The sequence below is a fragment of the Ammospiza nelsoni genome, chromosome 20, assembly GCF_027579445.1.
Source record: "Ammospiza nelsoni isolate bAmmNel1 chromosome 20, bAmmNel1.pri, whole genome shotgun sequence".
NCBI classification, from domain to species: domain Eukaryota; kingdom Metazoa; phylum Chordata; class Aves; order Passeriformes; family Passerellidae; genus Ammospiza; species Ammospiza nelsoni.
Window position 1 is genome coordinate 9460234 of NC_080652.1, and position 25332 is coordinate 9485565.

The 25332-nt window shown below is 57.4% G+C and overlaps 1 protein-coding gene across 2 annotated transcripts in view; it reads left to right on the plus strand.

Moving 5' to 3' along the window:
- Positions 1-4499: 4499 nt before the first annotated feature.
- The window catches only part of NOTCH1 (notch receptor 1), a 42456-nt gene continuing 21623 nt past the window's right edge, over positions 4500-25332 (plus strand). For both annotated transcript variants that reach the window (XM_059486233.1, XM_059486234.1), the window contains exons 1-4: positions 4500-4678; positions 6345-6426; positions 22438-22700; positions 23457-23795. In XM_059486233.1, the coding sequence (XP_059342216.1) occupies positions 4621-4678; positions 6345-6426; positions 22438-22700; positions 23457-23795 (742 nt within the window). In that variant the 5' untranslated portion in view covers positions 4500-4620. The remainder of the gene's footprint in view (positions 4679-6344; positions 6427-22437; positions 22701-23456; positions 23796-25332) is intronic.

Sequence of the window (25332 nt, forward strand, 5' to 3'; positions counted from 1 at the left end):
TATAGCGCAATTCCCCAGCAGCACCTTTCACCCAGGTACAAACGGTGCGGGCAAAGCTGCTCCTCGGGGACGTCCTCCAGCCTGTCACTAATCCCTGGGTGAGAGTTCCTGAGCTGACTTTACACACTGAGAAATGATGGCCAGGAGCAACCCTGCAATTAAAACCAGTTTCAGCAGCCCGTGAGGAGGGAAACTCAGCGGGTGCCAAGCCTGGCACAGGAGCCGTGCCAGAGCAGGGACACACATGGCACCAATCCCTGCCCGTGGCAGCAAGGACTGATTGTCCTTTGTCCCAACCCAGCCCTGGACATCCTGATGGGACCAAACCCCACTGCACTGGCGGGAGGAAGGTAGGAAAGTCGTCCTTCATGAGCATGTGATGCCAGAGCGCTGTGGCAGAGGGATGGCACTCGGTGTGATTTAACCTGTGACTGTTCAGGCACAATCCTCCACTCAGCTCTTTAAGAAAGATAAGATAAAAGCAAATCAGGATTTAGGCAAGTCTTGCAAATCCAGCCTCTTTCCTCTGGTGCCCCAGAGAATCATGCCTTAATCCCATTATGGAGAAGTTTGGGGGTAGTTTTACCTCACAGACTCCATGACCAGTGCATTTTGATCTGCTCAGAATTTCCAGGATGCTCTACCTGCTTTGATTCACACTTAATTACTAAAAATTAGGTTTTTTTCAGAACGTGAGGGAGGGTGGGGGTGCATGTACCAGCATGAGGAGGGCTAACCTTCCGTGCTGCTCCAAAATCCAGGAGGCAGAGCAATGCCAAGCCAAGCACGGTGGGGAAAGCAGGAGAGATCCAGTTTGATGTCTGCCTTATCAGTCTTATTTTTATTGCACTGAAGGTATAAGAGCAAAATATTGATTGTGATGATAAAGAGATGAAAGTGTCAAGAAGGAATAGGCACACAAGTTACTCAGGCGATTGGAAGCCGCCTTGGTTGTATTTAACAGGCATTTGCCATTAAAGAAAAACGCCTGTTTTTATTTAAATAGCCTCGGGCAAATTTCTCACTAAACCAACTTTCCCACGCCAGCCCAGTGCTCTAACTCTGGTTTTTGGCAAATTTTTTCCTGAGCTGTCAAGGCAAAATATATATAAGAATGCTGGTCTCACTTAGGTTTTTTTCCAGCCCCTGGAGACATGAAAATAATTTACAGATGTGCATTACCTGTTTATATTTGTATTAAGTTTTGCTTAACGGACATGATTTTCTTAGCTTGCAGTAACAAAAAAATATTCCCAGAGTTTCACTCATTTAATTTTAACTTATTAAAACTTTTAAACATGTGTGGAGGTTTCATGTTTTTAAATCACTAATCACATGGACAGTTGCCAAGGTTTCTATTAAAGCCTTTTACAAACACTATTTTTAAAAGGACCTAAAATCCCATTATTTTTAACCCCTGAAGACCACTCAAAAGAAAAAATTTCTTTGGATTTATGTCTTATTCACCTCTTATTGCAAAAAGATTTATGCTGGGTGCTGACTTCTGCCTTCCTCCCTTTTTTTACTTTTGCTGGTAGGAGTCTCTGGAGGAGGCATCTGGGAGAAGGAAACCTGAGGAGGTTCCCCACGAGGATCTTGCAGCAGATCCCTCAGTACCAGGGGAAGGATGGAACCAGATTAAGTCGGGACATCTCGCAGCAGCGCCGGGCTGGAAGAGCCATCCTCGTGTTCAGGCTTCCATGGGAAACCACAGAGCACCCTTTTAGCTCCCTCCCAGCAGAGCCTTGTCCCCAGGCAGAGCCCCAGAGCCGCAGGGTCACAGAGCCCCGGGGTGATGGCAATAAATAGATGCATTTGACCTGCTGTGCTCGGGGGACGAGGCGCCGCGGCTGCGCGGCCGCACGCCCGGTCTGGCTGTGTTTGCGCTGTGGACACCACACAGACCCTCCCAGGCACGGAGCAAACCCAGGGCCAGGGTTTGCTGGCTTCTCATGTGCCCTTCCAGCCCAGCACCTCCAGGAGCAGCCTGGGACACAGGGTTGTGCAGTGTCCCCAGCACCCTGCACATCCCTCAGCATCACCCCCTCTGCATCCCCAGGTGTGGCACCCTGACAGCCCCGTGTCCCCAGGCATGTGGCACCCTGACAGCCCCCTGTCCCCTGGCATCCCCATGGTGGCTCAGAGGGGCAGAGGGGTCTCTCCCAAGTGTCAGGGATCAAGTCCCAGAGCACAGCTGAGCTGAGTGCACGGTGCTTTCTGCACATGGAGAACAAGCCCGGGCAAAGCTTCGGCCGGTATTTCCAGGCAGTGGAGCTGAGGTGCTCCCTGCTCCGGGGGCTCTGACAGAGAGGGGGAAAGGGGGAGATGGAGAAGGAGCACAGAGTCTCCATCTCCAAGGACGGCCAAGTGGAGGAACCTCAGGCTGTCCTCACACCTCCAGATGAGGCTGAGGATGGTGGCACGGTTGTGGTGGTACAGCTGAGGTCACATCCCACTGCCCATTTGTCACCATATTTGTGCCTGCAGGGAGGATAGAACGGGCAGCACCCACATTCTGGAATCGTTCAGGGCTCGAGCTACCAGTGGCACCTGGACCCTGAGTGGCACCATGCTCCACACAGGGCCCTGGCTCCCCAGCCCCAGCCAGGGCACAGCTTTAGAGCCCAGAGCGGGGAAGGCAGGAGGAGCAGGGAAGGAGGGAGCCTCGGCAGCGAGGTACCGCTGCAGGGCTCACGCCTTTGATCTGGTGAGCAGACTCTGCCCTTCGGTTTGTTTAATTGTTTCACACTTGCTCTGGAAATAGTTTACAACAGGAAGCAGTGGGATAACAGCAGGGCTGGCATGGGATGGGATGGGATGGGATGAGCCCGGGGGCTGCTGGAGAGGTACCCTGAGATGAGAGACACAGATGACCACAGTGTCACCTCCCTCCCATTAACCCATTGCTGATCCTCCTCCCCCTTCCTCTTTCCCAAGCTTTCAGCCAGAGGCTGGCAGCCTTCCCTCCATGTCCTCATGTTTGGGAGCTGTAAAAGAACCATCCACAGCCTCCAACAGCCTTGAGATAGACACAAGAGTCCAATGGGATTTAGGTACCCACATCCCTGGAAGAGCTGGTACCCCAAACTCTCCACACTGAGTTTTTGCTCCCCACTTTTGCAGGCACTGCAGCCTCGCTGAGCAGGGCTCATGAGGAACCATCGTTTTTAAGCACCCTCACGCAGGCTGTTCCCATCAGGGGTGCTCTGTGGGTACAGCCCTGAGCACCCCCTGCAGCCACTGCTTGCAGGAGACACCCACAAACCCTGGGTTAAGGGCTTCAACCTGTCCTGGGCCAAAGGCCTGGATGGATTTCGGGTGGGGCATTCCAGCTTGGCTTTTTTGGTTTTTTGCAAGCTTGACTGTGGCCCAGTGGCAGCTGGGGGAGGAGTGGGGCTCTGAGGATGAGGGCACGGGGACCCTCTGTCACCACTGTTCTAACAGCAACCTGCAGACATGTGGGGGTTGTGGGGCTGCCCCTGGGTTTGGCTTCCCCATTTCTCCCAGAGTGTTTGTTTATTTGTGGATGCGGCAGCGCACGGGGCTGGCCAGGCTCTGCCTGTGGGAGTTCATGAGTTCACAGCACAAAACAAACAACATCCGACCCAGCTGCCGGCACCTGCGGGGCAGCCGGGTGGGAAACGGCTCCGCGTACCTGCACACACCTGAGTCCCGGTGGGGTCAGAAGGGGAACCCCACCCTGCATTCCCAGCACCCAGGGGTGGTCAGTCCGTGTCCTGGTCCCCCAGTACAGCCACTCCATTGCTGTGGTTTGTGTGCCCCATGTCCTTGCACGGACGCACCGCGGGTCAGGGTGGTCTTGGGGTCTCTGGTGGTGGCTGTTGCAGCAGAAGGGACTGGGAGTCTGCACTGGGGAAGCTGCGCAGGAGCTGCACCGGGACCATGGAGGAGCTACATTGGGATTATGTAGGGTGTGCATGGCGAGGGCTGCATCAATACTGGGGTGGGGGCTGAACTGGGGGTGTCCGGAGCTGCACTGGGGAAATGCGGGGCTGCTTTGGGGGGCTGCATGCAGGTGTGCAGAGCTGCGCTGGGGCTCTGCAGCGGCTGCACGTGAGAGCTGTGCTGGAGCTGCCCTGGGAATGGGGGGCTGCCCTGCGGGGTTTGGGGGACTGCAGGGGGAGGCTGCACGGAGAGAAGGAGCTGCACCCGGTGCATCCGTGTCTGCATGCGAGGGGCTGCACCGGGGGTGTCCGGTGGCTGCACAGAGGGACGCGGCTGTCCCGGGGCTGCCCGTAGGGTCTGCCCGGACCCCTCAGCCCCACTCGGGGACCCTCGGCGGCGGGCAGGGGGTTCCCAGCGGTGGCCCCCCGGGCTGGGCAGGGAGGAGCGTCTCGCCCGTCCCGTCCCATCCCCTCCCGTCCCGCGGCGCCCGGCCCGCCCCGCACCGTCCCGTCCCGCCCCCCGCCGCCCGGCCCGGCCCGCCGGGGCTGAGCAGCCGCGGGAGGCGCCGCGTTTGGAGTCGCTGCTCTCGGGCGCGCTGTGTTTGGGGCTCCCGGCGGGGCGGCGCGGACCCGCACACGCACCGGCACCGGCTCGGCTCGGCTCGGCCGAGGCCCCGCGGATCTATGCGGCTGTGAGCGGCGGGAGCAGAGCGGGATGGAGCGGCTCCTGGCGCCCGGCCTCCTGGTGCTCCTGCTGCCCGCCCTGACGCGAGGTGAGGGCCGCCGCCGCCGCGGGCCCCGCACCGGCCGCCCCGCAGGAAGTTTGCCGGGAGCGGGGCCGGGAGCGGCGGGCACCGGAGCCCAGCGGGGCACGGCGGGCACCGGAGCCCGGCGCCGTCGGGGGGTCCGGGCCGGGAGGTTCCCGTGGGAACCGGGACTCGGCTTTGCGGCGGGACCGGAGCGTGGCGCCCTCGGGGGGTCCGCGTGGGAACCGGGGCTCGGTGCCGCGGGATGCGCCGGGACTGCGTTCGGCTCTTGAGGGAGAACCGGAGCGTGTTGCCAGCGGGACAACCGGACCGGAACCGGGTTGGGAGAGCGGGGCTGAGCCCCGCGGGGGTGGCCGGAGCTCGGGGAGCCGGGGCCGGGACGGCGCGGGGGAGCTCGGCGGGGCCGGGGCTCGGTGCCCCGAAGGAGGCGCTCGGGGCCACCGGGAGCCGGAGCTCGGTGCCCGGGGCTGCCGGGGGAGCGGCGCTCGCTGCCGTCGGGCGGAGCGGAGCTCGGTACCGGGGCCGCCGGGGGAACCGGGGCTCGGCCCGGCGGAGGGGCGCGCAGGGCGGCCGCGCTCCTGCTGCTGTTCTGCGAGAGCTTTTGGCCGTTTTGCAAATTTTTCTCGGTTTCCTGTTTCTTGAAAGTCGGGGCCCCCCGGGGCCCCCCCTCCGGGGCGGGTCCGGGTGCTTCGCCGCAAAGCGCTGCGCGACCGTCGGGGGCAGCGGGTCGGGGCACGGGAAAAGAGCCCCGAAAGCGGCCGGGGGTGCGGGACGGAGCGGGGACGAGCCCATCCCGGGGGGTCCGGACCTGCAGTGCCCCCCTGCCCCGGGACTGGGCTAGCATCCCCCTCTGGAGAGCCCTGAGAGGATTTGGGGGAGCGAAGGCAGCGGTGCTGCTCCCAGAGCAGGGCTGGGAGCCGTGGGAGGGTGAAGTTTGCAGAAAGTTGTGCCCGGCCGGAGCGGTCCCCAGCAGCCCGGCCCGTGTGCCGTGGGACACGGAGCCCCAGCAGAGTGACCCGGTGGGCTCGGCACCCATCCAGGGCAGGATCTGGCTTGTGGCGGTGGCGGTGCGGAGCTGCAGTCGCTCAATGTGAAACCGGCCCGGCTGCACACGCGTGTCGCAGAAGCAGTTACCGTGAAGAGCGAGCGGGCAGAGAAGGGGAAGAGCGAGCCGGGGTGGAAATCGGAAGCGATTCTGGTACTTTCAGCGAGTTGCTGTGGTAACTCTGCAGAATTTGGCTCTGAGGGCCAGACAATGAAACCTTTACTCATAGCAAGTTATGACGGGCGACTCATTTCGTTACCGAGCTCGTGGTAACTAATGGGCCCCGAGCTGGATTTTTTTTCCCAAATGGCATTTGTCAGTCAAGGGCCTGATCTGGGCTTTCTCTCTGTCAGTCCTCCTGCTGGAGGAGCAGGCACAGCCTACCCTCAAACCCACCCTGGGTTTATTTTTAGGTGAGCCTCTCAGCGCAGGGGCTGCACAGTCCCTGCCCCGTCCATCACCCTGCAGATGAGGGCTGCTGTGTGCTGGACCCCACCTCACCAGGCTGTGCAGGGGGTCTGGGGGTCTCAGCGAGCCTGTCCCCTGCCCAGGTGACACCAGGGGATGCAGCCCCCCTGCTGCCACCAGGGCCCTGAGCTGTGACTAATGCTGTCCCTCTGTTTGCAGGTTTACGGTGCTCGCAGCTTGCCGAATCCTGCCTCAACGGGGGCAAGTGTGAAACTTTTCCCAACGGGACGGAGGTGTGCCAGTAAGTATGGAACAGCCAGAGGATTTTCATCTCCCCCGACCAAAGTTATTGACATTCATGTTGACTTTGCTTTGAAGGCTCTGGATTTAATAGGGCAAGATGCGTTTTCTTTCCTTGAGTGGCAAGAATAACCTGCTTGTGTAGGAGTCACCGCGAGTTTGGCAGGATCGGGCTTTGTTCCTGGCTGGGTGGAAAAACATGGGCAAAGGGCCATGTTTTGCTGGTGTTAGCCTATGCAGACTGCCCTGCTGATGGAGCAGGAGGTAGGGCCAGCCTGCGGCGCTCCTTGGACCGTCGGGCGGGGAGGGAGGCTGTCTGTCTGTCTGTTTTCCAGCTATTCCCTCCTGGCCCTGAAGCGTTGCCTTTCAGTCCCTTGCACACTAGGGTGACCGGTGCACCTCCAATAAACACTCAGGAGAGGTTCCATGGCCTGGCTCTGGCTGCTGGAGCTGCCCCAGTGGTGTCCGTGGGCCAATGAGGCATCGCCAGGGGAGCAGGGCAGCTCCTCCTGCAGCCCTGCCAGTGCTGGTGCCAAGCTGTGGTCTAGGCTGGCGTTCCTGGTGGGACCTGGCACCCAGACTGCCTCTTTCTCCAAGCTGATTGTGGGGGAACGGATGTGTAAAGCGTTGGGACTCTTTGAAGGACCAACCGACCCACCGCAGCGATGGCCGATTCACTCCAGGCTCCCAGGGAACAATAACCAAGAGAAATGAATAAGACTCCAGCTCCCTTTTTAAAACTATTCCATAAAAGAAATGTGAATGGGCAAGGCTCTGTTTTCCGGCCAGATTTCCCCTCTGCCTGTTGAACGCGGCCTGAGCTGCGAGCAGGCGGGGAGACGTTCCCACCCACCCCAAATTTCCAAAGAGGAAGTCCTCGGCGGAGGAACCTGAAGGCATTTCCAATCCCAACCTGTTGAATGGCAGTTTCCCTTGACAATGTGTGTTGCTTTTTTGCAAATCCGCCTGGGTGCCGTTACTCTGCCCAGTAGCCGGGCACCTCCCGCCCCCTTCTCCAAGCTGAGCCCCCCAACCCTTTGGTGCAAATAAATCAGCAAATCAATCAGGCACATGAGCAATTTAATGGACAAAGGCTGGGTCCCTTTGTGAGGCACTAATGAATGCACGCCACTTTTTTTTGCACAGAAGCCCTTACCAACGCTTGACGCTCTAAATCTTGTTTTCTTTCATTCAAAGAGCGACAGCTGGGATTCGGTCGAAATTCGGCAGCTATTGTTAAGGGAGGCAGATTAATGCTGTGTGACTAATCATGTATGGCTTCCCAGAATGCCCAACCCTCCACCCCCTCCCCAACCTTACACCCCTCCTTTTCCTTGTGGTCATTCTTTCCTTTTTTTCTTAAGTCTCTGCACTCCTGATTTACATTTCATGTGCAGATGGTGATGGAATCTAATTAGATCTGATGTGTGCGAGCTCTATTTGGAGAAGCCTCCAAAGTAGGCTTAGGGTGGGTTGGGTTTTTTTTTTTTTAAGAGAAAAAGTTAACTTTAAAGAAGTTCTTGGTTGCTGGCTGTGAATAACCACTTCTCTCTTGGCTGCAGATGCCTTGTGAGCGTGTGTGAGTTATTTTTGCAGGAGCACAAGGTGTGTGCACTGGCTGTGTGAAAGCTCTTGTCCCGTGCAGGGTGATGGGGGCAGATACTGGAGTTACAGCCAGACTGAAGGAGGTGCAACTTCCCAAGTTACCTGATAGCAACTCACAAAAATCTCGTTTTTTTTCACTTTGTTTGAATATCTCTTGACGAGGAGCTTTGCTTGCAAGCTTCTTAAACAAAGCAGAGCCAAGAGCACAAGATAGCAGACACAGAAAAGCTTGGCACTGCCCCTTGGCGCCTGCGTGAAATGCACCATTTTGGCTGCTGGCCACATCTCCGCTCGGCCTGGCACTTAACAAAGTTTGGCCATAAAGCCCCTTTGTGCTGCCCCCACAAATCCAATTAGAAAGTGGAGTGAAATAAATAGTGTGCGAGGGGGATGCTGCTCCAGAGGACGAGTGTCCCAGCACTTGTGGCGGGACAGAGCTCGTTGGGTTACGTGGAGCCAGCTCTGATAACTCCAACCCCGGGTTATCAGCCCTGCTACGGAAAGGAAACTGCCGGTGCAAGACCAGGAGCTCTCTCTGCTTTTTATTATTTTACAGAGATAGTTTGTAAAGCTCCAGGTGCCTTATCTTGGTTGTCCCTTTGCCAGGCGGTGCAGGGCACGCAGGGCTTTAATTGAATGGAGGCACCAAGTGTTGGATTGGAGGGCTTGAGACAGAAGCACCCTAATTAGGCTCCTTTGGAGCTGCTCTCCATCTTGGCAGGGCTGTCCGGGTCTTTCAGTGCAGGCAGAGCAGCAGCAGCAGGTTTGTGGGTCTTGCACAGACCCCAGCTGAAGGCTCTGGGTGTTTTTGTCCCAGAGCTGGAGCTTTAAAAGGTCCAGGCTGGAGTTGGTGGCTGCTGCAGGGCTTGGTGGGAGGTTCTGTGGTGCTGGGGAGCTGTGGCATTCCAGAAAAGGCCCTTGCCTTGGACTAAGGCACTTTCCCAGACTAAATGAGAAGGTTTTTCCAAGAGGTCGTTTTTGACTTCTAGTGATAGCTCCTAATTAGACTGTTGGATAACCCCAGTTTTGACTGGCATCCCTGCAAATGGGCCGGGCTGATTTTAGCTCCCTGTGCCATGTGACATTTATTCCCAGGACCTCCCTTGCTCTGCTAGTTAAAAGCAGATGGCATTGAAAGAGGGCTGAGCTTCCAGCCCTGCCCCACCAGCCTCTCACCATTAAAGCCAGAGGAGCCGTGCCTGGGCCCTCCTCTTGCTCAGAGAAGCAAAGGAGATGGTGGAGGGAGAGAATAAGTTAAATTAATCACTGGGCTTGTGCTGAAAAGGGGGAAAAGTCAGTTTGCTAAAGTACTTCCTCTGTTTATGAATCAGCACAGCGTTGTCGTTCAGCCAGGGCAGTGGCTCCTGAGCTGGTGCCCGTTGCCACCACCAGCTTCCATGGGCAGCAGGCCAGAAACATGGGAAGAAACATTCTGAAGGGGGCCATGGCGGGAAGAGGTGATTATTTTAGCTCAAAACTCTTTGAGGAGACAACCAGGAAGGCAGAGGAGTGATGTGAGCCCCGTGAGTTTCTGTGCCCTTCAAGTTATTCAACTGCTCAGTCATTGTTATCTCATTGTAAAGGGCGGAAGTTTCCTTCTGGTTTGGTTTTTCTCATGTGCTTTAACCCAACGTTATTTCCATGAAATAATAACAAAGAAAAAATGCAGTCTCGGTGCTGGGGAGGAAGAGGGTGGAGTGTTGAACAATCAACCAGAGGAAGCTCTTAAAGAAGTAGAGGAGCAGTGATTCAGCCATGTTGAGAACTCTTGCTGGCTCTTTGGAGTCTGACCTCATTCTCGGAAAGAACAAGGTGGAAATGGGTAAGAGGGGAGGTTAAAAATACCAGAGTGTCACCTGTTGTGGATTCCAGTGGAATAGAAACTGAAGCCCAGCTGCTGAGGTCATTGGGGCAGCAGTGGGGGTTTTAGCTCTTGTCTGAGAGAATCTGTTTGTGTCTCTGGTCCCTGCAAGGTGTCTCCATGGTTATCAGTTGTCTCAGGTGGTCCCACTCACTTCTGTTCAGTGTCCTTGGGGTTTTATTGCTTGGGCTGAGGTTTTTTGCTTGGTTTGTCTCTGTGGTGGCCAGAGGGTTGTTCTGCATGGGAAGTGTTTGAGAGGAGATATCTCAGCAGGTCCCACAGCCCAGAGAGGAGCAGGAGAGATGGGGTGATGCAGAGGGGGTCAGGAACTCACAGTGGTGCTCTTCACCTTTCATGAGTGGGGCTGTTCCCCACCAGGCACTCAAGGTTTGGGTCAGAAAGGACCTTTAAAGGTCCTCTGCAGTGAGCAGGGGCATCTCCAGTCTCCATGGTCTCATGGTGTGAAGCAGTGCATGGGTCTCTGCTCCCTGGGGCTGGAGGTCACTCACTCCATGGTGTGGGTATGTTTTATTCCACCAAAATCTCTTCCATCTCAACACTTGACTCGCTGTCCTCCTTCCTGCTGGCAGCCACAACACGTCCATTTGTTCCAGCTGATACCTCACCTCCCAGGCTGCTATGGTTTATTGTATGTAGCACGAGGGTGACACGTATAAGTCACTGCTAGACCAGGCTATTCACCAATTAAGGGCCCGGACAACATCATCAGGAGGCAGTTAGCAAGTTTTAAAATAACATTGTTTGGAAATTAACCTGCTTTTTCCAGGCCTGGAGGTGTGGTGACCCTTGTTTTGCTCGTGTTGGTTGGTGTCCCAAGTGGTGGCAGCGTGTGTACATGAGTGGAATGTGAATTTTATAGAGCATCAGCCTGTTTAACGAGGGAGTAGCCCCAGGGTGCACTTAGGGAGAGCTGGTGAGCTCTGGATCTGGATGGAGACTTCTCTGTGGTTGATGTGCTGCCAGGTGAAGGTTTTGCACCATCTGTTGGGGGCTGCAGAGGGGAAGAGCCTCTGGGATGGAACTCAAACCCCCCTGGGAAAGCAGACCTGCTGTGGGGTCTTGGCTGAGTCCTGCTGGTCAAGAAGGTGGTCAGGGTCCCCTGCTGCACTCAGGGCTGTGTGCAGCATCCTTGAGGAGCTGCCAGGCTCCTTCTGCTGCCTGGGATGGGGCACTTGGGCTGCTCACTCACCACTCCCCAAGCTGGGCTACCCTGCTGCTCTGCTTTGTGTTCAGAGTTAGAAAGATCCGCAGTCTGGAGAAGTGATGGTTTGGGATGGTTCCAGTTTCTTCCCAATGGTGTTTTCATCTCATTACATGGCCCTGGCACGTAGTGCTGAGCCTGAAGGGTGGTGCTGCATCCCCCATCCCTGCAGCTGTGCCCAAATCCCTTCGGTCCCTGATGCTGCCTTGCTGCAGGTGCCCTCATGAGCCCAGATTTCCTTATTCCAGAGTTCTGGAATAAGGACAGAAATGCTGCTCTGGTGTCAAGGGGAAATGCTGCATTTTTGATTTCTTGGGTGTCTGAGTGCGGAGGCACCCAGGAGCAGAGAGGTGTGAGGGTCAGGCCCTGCTGGCTGGATTTTATAGCAGAGCTCCTGTGGGTGATGCTGGGAGGTCTTTGCTGGTGCCAGCAACTCCAGACCATGGCAGCTCCCCAGGACAGTTAGAGATGCCCACCTGGGAACTCCCCAGGGTTTAACACCTTGTGCATCTGGCCAGGTGTGATGGTGCCTGTTCACTCCTGGACACCCACATCTGGACTCTGCCTTCCTCTCATGCACATCTGGTGGGTCAGGTCCTCTCCTGTCACCTCCCCATGGGCAGATCTGTGGTACAGGATGGTGTTGGGGTTCCAGATAGCTCAAGCAATTTGCTGGTGGTTAAAAGGGTGACCATGGAACTGTGGAATAGTTTGGGTTGGAAGGGACCTTAAAGATCTTGTTCCACCCCCTATCATGGGCAGGGACAGCTTCCACTGGCCCAGGCTGCTCCAAACCCTGTCCAAGCTGGCCTGGGACACCTACAGGGATCCAGGGGCATCCACATCTGCTCTGGTGCTGGAGGTTCCCATTGGTAAATGCAGTGCTGGGTGTGAGAGATGCGGGAATAAAACCTCTGTGAGGTGCTGGGGGTGGGGGAGAGATCTTTGGCTGGGCTATATGGGGAGCTCTGCCCCCAAAAAGAATATTTTCAGTTGGAAGGAACTTACCATGATCACTGAGTCCAACCCATGCCTACCAGCTTGCATGCAGCAGAATTCGTGCTGTGCTTCTGGATTCCCAGTTCTGTTGGGAATCCCAGAGCTGGAAAGGACCCACAGGCATCACTGAGTCCAGCTTTTGGCCCTGCACAGAGCAAACCCAAAACCCCAGTGTGTGCCATGGGAGCAGGATGCTGGTGAGCTCAGGGTGTGCCTCCCTCACACTGCAGTAATTAATGTCTGCTTTAAGCTCTCACCCGTCACGTCCTCCCCTTCCCCCATGGCAGCCTGGAGTTAATATTGGAAAAGCCAGTTAAACAGTTAATGTTTAGGCCATGGTTATTAGGCTCTTGCACATTTCCAGCAAAGGGAGCCGAGTCGCATTTTAATGGGAAACTTTCATGCTCAGTCAAGTTGCAAAAATTTATTTGCGCCGAAGTAATTTTCTTTTAACAAGTTTTCACCCTAATTCCCTTCCCCAAAACCTGGATTTAATGCTATTTATATGGGAAATGGATTTATTAAGTTTTAATGATGCTATAACGCTGCCCTTATTTAATAGAAGGGGCACCCTGCAGGCAGGTGGGCTGGGAGGGCTGGGGGCCACAGGGGCACCCAGGGGTGGGCAACCTGTGCCAGCCTTTGGGCTTGGTTTAAACTCACCATGGCTGAGAGTGGCAGTGCCAGCTTTGCTTTATCCTCTGGGCTGTGCAGGATCTGTTGTCGGGACTGAGTTTGGCATTCTGGTGCCAGTGCCTCCTCATCCTCTGTGGTGTGGTGTGATGCTGCCACACCTGTCCCCACGAGGAGCAGGGCAAAGAGCCCTTGGCACTGTGGGTTTTGGCTTTGTTAGCAGAATGATGGGAGACCTCAAGGGCCACACACTCCCTGCTGGCATCACTGCCTGGGGATGGAGCATTTGTGAGTGACCCGTGGTTTATTTTAAGGAATTTTCTGCAGCCATGGAGGAGAGCATGTCCCCAGCACTCCCGCCCTGCTGGAACATCCCTGCTTGGAGGGATGGCTTTTGGCTTTGTCAGCAGGGTGAAGGGGACACCAAGGGCCACATACTCCCTGCTGGCATCGCTGCCCGGGGATGGAGCATTTGTGAGTGTCCCGTGGTTTATTTTAGGGAATTTTCTGCAGCCGTGGAGGAGAGCATGTCCCTACCCTGCTGGAGCATCCCTGCTTGAGGGGAGCAGGATGAGACCCTCCCAAGGGCTCTCCTGGCTGGTGAAGCCATGGGCTGGCTCCTCTGGAGCAGGTGGAGGAATGTGCCTGTCCTCTGGGACGCTTTGGGGCGGGCTGGGAGAGTGACCCCCCGGGGGAGCAGCAGGGACAGAGGAGGGGCTGTCCCCGGCCCCCAGCCCCTATTAAAATGTTAGACACAGACCTGCGAGTCAAAAGGCAGGGCGACAGACGGCCCTTTCACAGGGCCTGCCGCTCCCCACAAAAGGGGGGTTTCCAGGGGAGGGGGGCAGGAATGCGGGCTGCGGCCGGAGGGCAGAGCCGCCACCATTGTCCCGCTCCCTCGGCGAGGGCGTCATGTTGACACAGGGATTTCTGCCGGCAAAAGGTGGCAGAGGAGGCACAGGCTTCCCTCCCTCCCTCGCTGCTGTTTCCTTGGTTAGACTCAGCAGCAACAGAAATCCCGGGGTCCCAGATCCCAGAACCCGTCCGCTCTCCGCTCCTTACACGCATGGTTCCCAAGTGGGCAAGAGTTTTGTTGTTAATAACTATTTCTGGGGTTTTTCTTGCAAAGGGAGACCAGCAACTCCATGGCTGGTTGAGGGGAGCTGAAACCATCCCTGTCTGGCCATTGCCACCTCTTGCCACTCCCCATCCCATCCCCAGCAGGAATTTCTTTGGCTTTGTGTTGGCTTTGTGCCACGGGGCACCCGTGTGCTCTGCAGAACCCCCCTCTCCTCCCTGTTTATAAATATCAGGGCTAAATTTAGCTTGTTTAAACTTTTGGTGGCTGTTCAGATCCTAATCGTGGGTTTGAAGTTCAGGATCAGACGAGTGGGATGGTGGGGTCACGAGTGGGAGTTTTCCATATTTGGCTCTGGGGCAGTGTGGTGTTTAGCCAAAACTTGGTTTGAGGGGGAAAGGGGAGAAAAGAGGGAGTCCATCATCACTGAGTGAGATTCTAACACTGGGCTGTGTGTGTGCCAGAGCTCAGAGAGCACTGCAGAGTGAATTCAACCTGAATGGGCAGCAAGTGCTGGTCCAGAGTGGGGTAAAACCAGCAGTTACCCCAAAAAGGTGGTGAGGGAAGAGTGACTTCAGGCAATGCTGAGCAACTCCTTATCTCCCCCAAATTCTGACTTTTCTTCTGCTGGCTTAAAGAATATCACATTTTCAGAGGGCAGAAGCAGGGAGCAGTTTCAGGGGGTGCTGTCAGGTGCCACAGGGGCTGGGTGCCATTCCAGTGTCTGGTGGGCACCGTGGGTGCTCCTTGGGGGTCCAGCCCCAGGAATGTCACACAGGTGGGTCCTGGGACCGTGTGCCAGCCCCAGCCCAGGCTGTGTTCCCTGGGGATCCATCCTCCATGGCCACCCCATAAATGCAGGAGCAGGGTGAGCAGAGCGAGCTGGGCTCCCACAAACAATGGGGCTGTGCAGCCTTGCGCCGGCAGAGGATATAAAACACATCCACTGGGGAAAACAAATATTTCACAGCAGCCATTGTTGAGGGTGGGAATGGGGCGAGTTTTGTCTTGGGCTCTTCCTTCGACATCTTTCATGTTTGTTGTGAATGAAGCTGCATTGAAAGGCAGCTCCTTCCCAGGTAGCCAGTTACCACCCCTGAATGGCCTGACCACTCTGCTTAGTAATGGGATTATATTGTTTTTCATTACAATGGGAACTTTGATTCCCAAACTGTCCTGACTAATGTCTGCTTAAGAAACAAAGGCATTTTTTTCCTTCAGAGGAGGAACAGGGCTCTAGCATGTTTCTTCCCCACTCCTGTCCACGAGTATATCCAGCTTTGGGAATTCCTTTAGTTTCTCTCCAGATGAAAGTCTGGATCTTAAAATCTCAATTAGATGACTTGGGCTAGGTCAAAAATGAAATGAAACAAGAGAAAGAAAAAAAAAACACATCAAAGACTTGGGATTGCAGTTTGCTTTTTTAATTAAACAAGAATGGAGATCTGCTCTTGCTTTATTAACCTGATGTCACTTGGAGTAACCTGCTGCTTTGCCAACCACCTCCCTATGTGAAACTCTGCTTTTTTCCCAGGCTGGTGTCCCAGAGTGTTTAATAAAGCAGGACCTGGATGAAACTTCTTAAAAAACCACCACTTATGTGTTGAGCTGGGTTTTGGTACTGGGAGCTCCGTCGTGGCTGCTGTGGAGGTTTCTGTGGGGCTGTGCTGGTGCCAGGGCAGCTTTGGGGTGCATCAGCCATTTAGGGTGCCCCACATGGGTGAGGGCAGCTCTGCCTTCATGCCCTGGCTCTCCTGGCAGCTCTGGTGAAGCCTTTGGTGCCAGGAACCACCAAGCAAAGCTGCAGGTGAGCTATGGAGCCACAGGGCCTCAAGCAGCCCCACAGCCCCTGGGAACAGGGAGCATCCACAGCCCCACGTGCTCCAGGGAGGTCAGGGCAGCACCCAAAGCGTTCCTCATCTCCCTGCACCAATTTCTATCCGTGTGCCCCTGGTGATGCCAGGCGAGGAGGATGGGGCAGAGGGCAGGGTGCTGAGCTCTGATTCCCCAGCAGGATTGTTTTCCTGCCTTCCCCTGGCTCCAGAGTGTGCTCCTGTGCCAGCAGGCTGTTTCCAGGGCAGGAAGCCATCCTGGGGACCACAGAATGCACCTGCTGCTCCATGCATCACGGGAGGCATCCTTGGGGAGGCGGTGGAACGAGAACGAATGGAATAAGCTGGGGTGAGAAGCAGGTTTCTTCTCTCATATCCCCAAGCACTGGCCTTTTCTCTGGTCAGGCTGCAGCCAGGGGAGCTCAGGGCTCCCTGGGCTGGCAGCGAGCAGACGTGTCTTAGGGGAAAGGGTGTGACTTCAGCTGGGTGCTGCTGCCAGGCTGTGCCAGGCAGGGAGCCACTGGCACAACTGGAAAGGTGGCTGCTGTGTGTGGCTGCCTGGGCTGTGCAGCTGTGGGGCTCAGGGGAGGCTGTGGGGCTGTGGTTGCCCGTGCCAGCCCGGGGGTGACGGTTACCCCGAGAGCTGCAGGGCTGTGTCCCTGCTCTGCACCTGGGGCAGCCTGCGCTGCCTCTGGGCTCCTGTGCAGCCCAGGGAGGCTCTTCTGAGGGTTGATTCTCCTTCCCTCAGCTGTTGCCTGCAAACGTGTGAAATCTGAGTGTCTTCCACTCCACGGGGTCCCGAGCACGCTGGCACAGCCACCCCCGGGTCACGCAGCACATTTGCTGCTGCGCAGGGCTCTGGGGGTGTGAAGGTCCCACAGGGGGACCCTCTGCACCACTCAAGGTCACAGTTGTGCTCCTGAACCTTCTCTGTGCTGGGGTGGCTCTGCCTGAGTCTCTGGGAGCAGAGAATGGCATCCCCCAGCCCAGCCTGTTGGGGAGAGGGCTTCTCCCCATGATGGGAGACCCTGCACCCAGCACCAGGGATTGTCCTGGTCCCGTCAGTCTCGAGTGCCCCCAAAATGGTGCTCGAGTAAAGACCTGAGCCTGCCCTGCTCAGCTTTCCCACGCTGCTCAGACCTTGGGGAGAACAACCACGGCCGTTGGTGCTTCCAGCAGCTGAGGGTGAGGAAGAGGTTGGGTGATAGCAGAGCAGATAAGAGGCAGCCTGGATGTGGGGCCAGGATGGGGGTCCCCACCAGCCCCCTGTCCCTTCCTGCAGTGTGGGGCTGTCCCTTGAACCTCCCCCTCCAAAGGATGGGCATGGGGGACAGCCCGTGCATCTCCTGTTTACACCTGGTTTCCACTTTGTTTGTTGGGATTTTTTGTACATTGTAAGCCCAGAGTGGGTTTTGCCTCCAGCCCTGCCCCTGTCTCAGTGTCCCTTGGGAGAACAGGCTGTGTCCTGGCAGGAGGGCAGTGATGGTGGGAGCTGGGGGGTGATGCCACATCCCGGACACCCCTGGGACACGGCCTGGGCTGTGCTTGTGCAGGGCTGTGCATCCCGATTTGAACAAAGCCCCCGTGCTGCCGTGCAGGAGCTGTGCTGGCTGGGTGTCATCTGTGCTGCCTGTGGCAGATGGCAGCTCAGTCACAGAGGAAAACATTAGTCTTGGGTCAGGGGTCACAGAAACATCTGCCTCGGGATGCTTTCAGTGCCCGCATTGCTGCGCACGGACAAAACCTGTTGCTGGTGGTTTGGAGCAAAAGCCTTGAGCAACAGAGAGCCAACAGAGGGCTGGCAGCACCAGAGCCACTCACAGGGAGCACCCAGAGCAGAAAACACAGGTTGGGGGGCTGGGATGGGCACCCCAGCTCCGGCAGAGATGCTGGGAGCTGTGTTAGTGAGCAGAGGTGTGGAGCAGAGCTGAGGCAGCAGCTGGCTCTGATACTCCTGCAGCTCATTCATTCAAGCTCACTCTTTGGATTTTCTGATCCGCTGAGCTCTCCTGGAGCCTTGCTGGAATAGCTGCAGCGTTGGGCCTCTGGTTGTAACTCAAGGATGTGCAGCAGACACAACAAATGCACGTGCCCGTGCTGAGCAGATCCAGATTTGGCCCAGGCTTGGTGCTGGGAGCAGAGTGGGAATTCAGGGCTGCTGCTGCTGTTCCCAGGCTGTCCCCAGGGACTGCTGTCTGACCTTGGACAAGGCCTTCTCCATCACCCTTCACTCTGGCCGTGAATCATGCAGATTTATGGCCGGCAGCTCGGCGCATTATTAATCTTGTCCCCCCTCGCCACAGTTTGCACTCGGATGCTCATTCCGAGGGGGAAGACACATCCCAGCCTGGTGCTGTGGGAATCCAGCTCCCAGCCTCTGCCTGACCCCCAGAAACAAAAAACACCACTGGGATGGCCAGCCCCAGACACCCAGGGCAGTGTAAATCAGTGTGCTCACCCTGCAGGGAGCACCCTCATGCACGGCGCTGGGGGCTGGCTGCTGCTCCCGTGGTGGAAAACACCCCAGAAGTGCAGAGGTGTGAGATTTTCTGCTGGAATGGTGCTGGGAGAGGGGGGATTGTGTGTTGGAGCAGAGATTGGCCATCACAGGGATGGGGATTGGGATGGGGATGGGGATGGAGATGCAGTTAACTTCCATCAGTGGCTAAAATGGAGCCTTTGATGCCTCCTCAGCACGTTAATGAGTCAATGGAAACAATGAGGGAGACACTGGGGTATTTTTAGCCATTCCTGCCTGGTTTGGGAACGGGGTGCTTGTCATGCCTGGAGCTGGGACTGTGACCACAGCAGCCTGGCTGAGGCTTTCACAGAGGCTCCTCAGGACCCCGGGCAGCTTGGCCACATTTCAGTGCCTCCAAGCTGCTTCCTAATGGCCTTCCTGAGCTGTTTTGATCCTGCAGCACCCGCCCTGTCCTCTGCCAGCAGGTACAGCTGTAATTAAAGCTGAGCTTTAATGTCTCCCATGCTAATTTCCATGAGCTGCTCAGGGTTGGCTTTGGATAGCCCTGGCTTGGGAAATGCCAAAGGAAAAAACCACAGGGTGATCTTCACCTGGCTGAGCCCGCGGGGACGTCGCATCCTCCACGTCCGCTCACCTGACACCACCTCGTGTCTTTTACAGAAAATAAAGCTCAGCTCCTCGGGCTGAGCTTTAGGAGAGGTTTTTAGTCCCTGGAGAAATGGGTGGTTGTAGCATAGCTGGGAGTTGAACTTAGCTCTGCTGAATCCAGCCTTTCCAGAGCTGGAGAAGTTGGAGAATAACTAACTACAGCTTGGGTTGCCCTGGTTCTTCACCTGGTGTTTGATCTCTTGCTTTGCATGTGAGACTTGTCTCCAGGCTCTGCTCTGCAGCCAGGACTCTCTGAATCTGCTGAGGTCGCTGGGCTTTGAAATGCAGCTCCAGTCTGTCTGTGTGAGCTCTGGGACCCATGAGAGGAGGGAACAGTGAAATTCATCCTGTGGTGGCTCCATCCACGGCTGGGAATGTGCTCTCCCCTGCTTGTCCCAGAGCTGCTGTTGCAGGAGTGGTGTGGAGAGGGAGGAGGATGTCCTGGGCACAAAGAAGCCAAGATGATTCAGAAACCATGGAGAGATTTGGGAGGTTCCTGTGCTCCTGTGTGTGCAGTGGGTGTGTGAGGCTGGGAGTTGCTGGGCACATCAGAGGGTCTGTGCTGCACAGCCCCATGTGGAATGGCAGAAATCCTCCCTGGGTTAGAGCAGTGACTGCTGGATTGGAAGGTGCCTCTGCTGTGGTGATTTTTCCTGAAGATTTGCTGGGAATGCCCCTTTTGGGAGGAGAGATACGGAGTGTGAGTGTAGCCTGGACTTGATGGCCCACCTGTGCCCATCTCAGCCCTTCCAGGCTGAACTCTTCCCTGCCATCTGCTGCACCCTCCTCACTCCTGGAGCTGATTGTGACCATGAATCAGCTCTTAAACAAATAGAAGTTAATTTTAAAATAATCTATGAACTCCATGAAACTTGAGGGGTTTCCTGAAGCACAAGCCTGGAAAGCCCCTGAGCAGCCTTGCCAGGTGTGGGGCAGCCCCCAGCCCGGGCACTGCCACTGTCCCCAACCCGGGCAGTGCCACTGTCCCCATCCTGAGCAATGCCACTGTCCCCAGCCCGGGCACTGCCACTGTCCCCAACCCTGGCACTGCCACTGTCCCCAACCCGGGCAGTGCCACTGTCCCCATCCTGAGCAATGCCACTGTCCCCAACCCTGGCACTGCCACTGTCCCCAACCCTGGCACTGCCACTGTCCCCATCCTGAGCAATGCCACTGTCCCCAGCCCAGGCACTGCCACTGTCCCCAACCCAGGCAGTGCCACTGTCCCCATCCTGAGCACTGCCACTGTTGGCAGCCCAGGCAGTGCCACTGTCCCCTACCCACCCTGTGCCTTCAGGCAGGGGCATCCCTGTCCCTCAGGGTTCTTCCCATCACCAATTAACCTTCTGGCTAATAACCACGCCCAGGTTCAGGCTGGGATTTACTTTGGTTTCCCATCCATGTGTTCAGGCCCTCCTTGCCTGCGCTGGAATTGGAATCAGTCTGAAAATTAATTCAGCGGGAGGGCATTGGGCTGTGTGCCCTTGTCCCCGACCTCACAGCGCAGGAACCCCAATTCCAGAGAGCCCCCCTGGCCTCCTGCCTTGTCCTGGGATGCCGAGCATCCCCTCGGGTCCCTGAGCATCCCCTCTGGTCCTGCAGCATCTCCGTGTCCCTGTCCCGTGGTGGCACCGCCGCGCCCAGCGCTTCCCGCGCTGCCACTGCACCTCTTTGTCCAGCATCAACTTTTTTTCCCCCTATCCTCATTCCCTCTTTTCTTCCCCCATCCTCATTCCCCTTTTCTTCCCCCTCTCCTCATTCCCCTTTTTTTTCCCCTCTCCTCATTCCCCTCTTCCCCCTCTTTTCTTCCCCCTCTCCTCGTTCCCCTTTTTTTTCCCCCCCTCTCCTCATTCCCCTTTTTTCCCCCCCACTCTCCTTATTGCCCTTTTCTTTCCCCTCTCCTCATTCCCCCCTTTCCCCCCCCCTTTTCTTCCCCCTCTCCTCATTCCCTCTTTTTTCCCCCCCACTCTCCTTATCCCCTTTTTCCCCCTCCTTTCCCTCCCACCGCACCCTCCCGTGCCGCTCCTCTCTCCTCCAGCCCCGCACATCGCGGGGGGATTGATTTAAGAAATGCAGCGTGTGCGGGGCGGCACAGGGGCGCTTTTCCCAGATGGCTGCACAGCCCGGCGGCGTGTCTGTGCCTCTGCCTCTGCCTGCTCCCGTTCCTGTCCCTGTCCCGCACAAAGGGCCCTTCTCAGGCGGGCCCAGAGCTCCGCATTCCCCGCGCAGCCACCCAGAAGCGGCCTCGGAGCCGCCGGCGGGCCGGGCACCGTCCGCCCGTCCGTCCGTCCGTCCGTCCGTCCGCGGGCGCCGGCAGCTGCTGAGCCTCATTAGGATGCACACCTGCTCCCCGCCGCCCTTTGTGTGCCGAGCAGATGCCCTGATTTATTATTATACACATTTTCTTTTTCATTTGGCCTGGATAATGCCGTCTCATTAACTCAAAATGTCTCCGAATCCTGACAAATTCTCACACAATCCCCCGACAATGAAATCAGAATTGGGTTAAAAAAAAAAAAAAAAAAAAAAAAAAAAAGTAGGAGGAGAGGGAGAGCAGGGCTGGAACGTGGTCGTGCCGCCGGCAGAGCGCTGTGGCTCCGGGCTGGGGTGGCTGAGGGTGGGGATTGCTGGTTGTGCCTCACCAGAGGAGCCCCACGGGCTGGTTTTGGGGGTTGCAGGTGACTGCTGTGCTCTGCAGCATCCTCTGGGACCCCCCTGCCCACCCCCGTGCCACAGGAGCCTTGGAGGCGTGCAGGAGGCTCAGGAATGTGATGTCCCACCAGGTCTGATGGCAACAGGTGTGAGCTCGTGGTGCCCTGAGCCTGACCTGCCACAGCGCCCGGGATCCCCCCGGTGGTGTCACCTTCCCCACCTGGGGTTGCCTCACCTGCAGCTGGGGTTGCCTTACCCCCAAGCGGGGCCATTTGTGCCTTTTTTTGTGTCAGGTGCACAGCTTTGCTCCTCATCCTCATCCTGCCCACTCTGCAGGGTCCTGCCAGCCACACATCCTGCCCAGGTCCACCAGGATGGCTGGTGGGGTTTGCCATCAGGGCACATCTCTGGTGCCAGCTCCAGCCCAGGGGGCCAGTGGTGACAGATGGTGAAGCTGGTGGTGGCATCAGCGGTTCTTCTCTCAGGGCCCCCACGCAGAGGGATGCAGCAGCCAGAGCCTCTCACCCTCCTCGTGCAGGGTTTGCCTTTGGGGAAGCTCTCAGCTGACTTGGAGGAGCAGGAACGCATCCCACCTGTTGCCAGCCAGTGCTGAGCCCCTGCTTAATTGTGTTTGAGTGATTTAGGAGGGAGGGAGGATAAAAATAACCCTGGTGCAGCAGAGACTCCAGCGTGGGCAGGGAGCAGGGCTGTCCCTGTGGATTTGGTGTGGGTATGGGGATGCTCCTCTCGTCCCTTGTGCCTCAGTTTCCCCGTTGAGCAGGGAGGGGAGGGAGATGAGGCGCCGGATGGCTGCGGTTCTGCAAGTCAGCACAGGCCCCTCCATGGGGGCCGCCTTTGTTCCCTGCACCTTTCATCCTCCCCTTCCCAGCCTGGAGCAGCCAGGGCAGAGCCTGGATGTGGCTGGGCCGGTCCCTGGGGCTCACGGTGCCCTTGGGGCGTTCCGAGCCGTCCCGCTGATGTCTCACCTCACCCCTGCCAGGTGCAGCGGTGCCTACGTGGGCGAGCGGTGCCAGCTGCCCAACCCGTGCCTGAGCTCCCCCTGCAAGAACGCGGGCACCTGCACGGCGCTGGTGCGCGGCAGCACGGTGGATTACAGCTGCGCCTGCCGCCTGGGCTTCACCGACGAGCTGTGCCTGACGCCCCGCGACAACGCCTGCCTCAGCAGCCCCTGCCGCAACGGCGGCACCTGCGACCTGCTCACCCTCAGCGAGTACAAGTGCCGCTGCCCGCCCGGATGGTCAGGTCAGGGGGCACCTGGGGGCACGGCTGGGCAGGGAGGGGTGGGCTGCCACCCCAGGGGAAGGGCGGAGAGCTGCCCCTGAGTTTGGGTTAGGGGAGGTGGGTGAAGCTGGTTAGGAGTGGATGGACTGCAAAGATGGTTTGGGTGAGTAGATGGCAGCCAGGTCTGCACCCCGGTGTGGATCACTGGCACCAGGAGCTGCCACAGGGATGCAGAGCTACCTGTGATTTTGGCTTTGGGGAGGTGGGCAGGGTGGTCTGCAGAGCTGGTTGGGGGTGGCAGTTGAGGGAACTGCGACCCTACTGCACAGTGGGGAGATCAGGTACAACCAATTCCAAATCTGGAGGATGGGGGTTTGAGGTAGGGGGATCAGGTACAACCAGTCCTAGGTCTAGGGGGTGGCAGTTTGAAGTGGGGGGGATCAGGTACAGCCAATCCCAGATCCAGGTCTGCACCTTAGTGTAGATCACTGGCACCAAGAGATGCCACAGGGATGGAGAGCTGCCTGTGATTTTGGCTTTGAGAGGTGGGCAGGGTAGTCTGCAAAACTGGTTGAGGGTGGGCAGACTGCAGAGCTTTTTAGGGTGGGTGGATGGCAGCTGAGGGAACTGCAACCCTACTGCACAGTGGTGGTTCGAGGTGGCGCGATCGATCAGGCACAACCAGTCCCAGATGCAGGTCTGCACCTCAGTGTAGGTAGCTGCCACCAAAGCTGAGCTGCTGTTTGCATCCTCACCCTCCCTCCCTGCCCTCCCCAGGCAAAACCTGCCAGCAGGCCGACCCCTGCGCCTCCAACCCGTGTGCCAACGGGGGCCAGTGCGTGCCCTTCGAGGCGCACTACATCTGCCGCTGCACCGCCGGCTTCCACGGCGCCAACTGCAAGCAGGACGTCAACGAGTGCAACATCTCGCCGCCCGTCTGCAAGAACGGGGGCAGCTGCACCAACGAGGTGGGCACCTACCAGTGCTCCTGCAAGCCAGCCTACACGGGGCAGAACTGCGAGCACCTCTACGTGCCCTGCAACCCCTCGCCCTGCCAGAACGGGGGCACCTGCCGCCAGATCGGGGACACCACCTACGACTGCACCTGCCTGCCAGGTACGGAGGGGAGGGCATGGGGCAGTCCACCCTAAATGAGTGGTGCCTGGATTTCCCATCTGGGAGAGGCAGAACCCTCTGGTTGTGCTTTAGGGAAGACGTTGGGCAGCGATGCCCGAGGAGGAGAGTTCATCTGGGGGCTTTATATACTTTGTGCTTCACCAAAATAGCTCTTCCAAAGCAACTGTTTGAGCAGAGGCCCCTGTGCGGATGCTCATATTCCAGAATAAGAGTGCCTTTTTCCGCTTTAGCTCAATCCACTTCCAGACTGGAATAATTAGCCCGGAATGGCTATTTTGGAAAGTTTCCGAGTGCTAACAGAGCTGGGGAAGGAAGACCCTCTCTGTGCTCGCTGCTGCTCCCTCTGGCAAGCTCTGGAGCAGGATTGCAGCCTCTGGCATGGAGAGCTCCTGTGGAGGGACCTGTGGGGACTGTCCTGGGAGCTCAGTGCCCTGGAAGGGATCTTGGCACCCTGGAAAGGAGCTTGGCACCCTGCAAACCCCAGAGAAGAGCAGCAGCTGTGAAAGGGCTGCCTGACCCCAGCAAGCCCTTTCACTTCTGCCCTCACACAGTGGGCCTGCAGTGCAGTAAGGGCAGGGAGCAGAAGGGACTGAGCAGCTCCATGGGTCGGTTGGAGAAATGAAAGTGGAGTTTCAGCCCAGAGCCACGCTCAGACCAGGTTGTGTTTCCTGGGATAAGGGCTGTCCTCACCCCAGCCAGCCACACTGGCCAGCTGTGCAGATGTGGAGGGGATGCACCGCCCTGTCCCTGGGGAGGAAGCTGTGGGCAGCACTGTGGTGCCTGAGGAGCCTATTGTGGGGTTGGTTTGATCCTCTGGTCACCCATAGCCCTGCAGTGGCCAGAGCAGGGTGAGGCTTGGGTGGTTTCTCTGCTCTGCATTGCTGGGCATTGCCATGGGGAGCTCCAGCCTCCCTCCCTGAGCTCCTGCCCCATCCCTGCTGGGGACGTGGCATCAGGGTGGGCATGGGGTCTCCCAGATGGCACAGACACCCACACCCAGCCTGGGTTGGGGCAGATGAGTGATCCCTGTGAGCTCTCTGGGGGATCTTGTGCTGATGTCTGACACAGGTTCAGAGGTTCCACCCCCTTCCCAAAGCTTTTGTGTGCAGTACCTCAGCAATCTCATCAACCATCCAGCACAGACAGGGCCCTGCAGGGTCTCCTGCCTCACCCCACCAGAGCTCACCCAGGCTGGAGCAGAGCTCCTGTCCTTGGGGACAGGGAGGTGTGGGGCTGATGAGCCAGCAGTTTCAGGAGGGAAACCTTTCCTTCCAGGACGAGCGATGCTCCTTCTCCTTTGGGGCAGCTGGGAGCCCTGTCCCGCAGGGATGGGCAGGTGGAGCTGCCAGAGGAGGTGCAGGAGGAGCTGTGCTGCCCTGCCCTGCCCTTCTGCTGACGAGGCACTTTCCCTGAGCACGGTGGGGTGAGGCACAGCCCGGGGCATAGCCCAGCACTGTCACACCCAGCTGCGGCTCCGTGGGTGCTCCCAGGGGAGATTTGCATCCTGCAGGAGCTG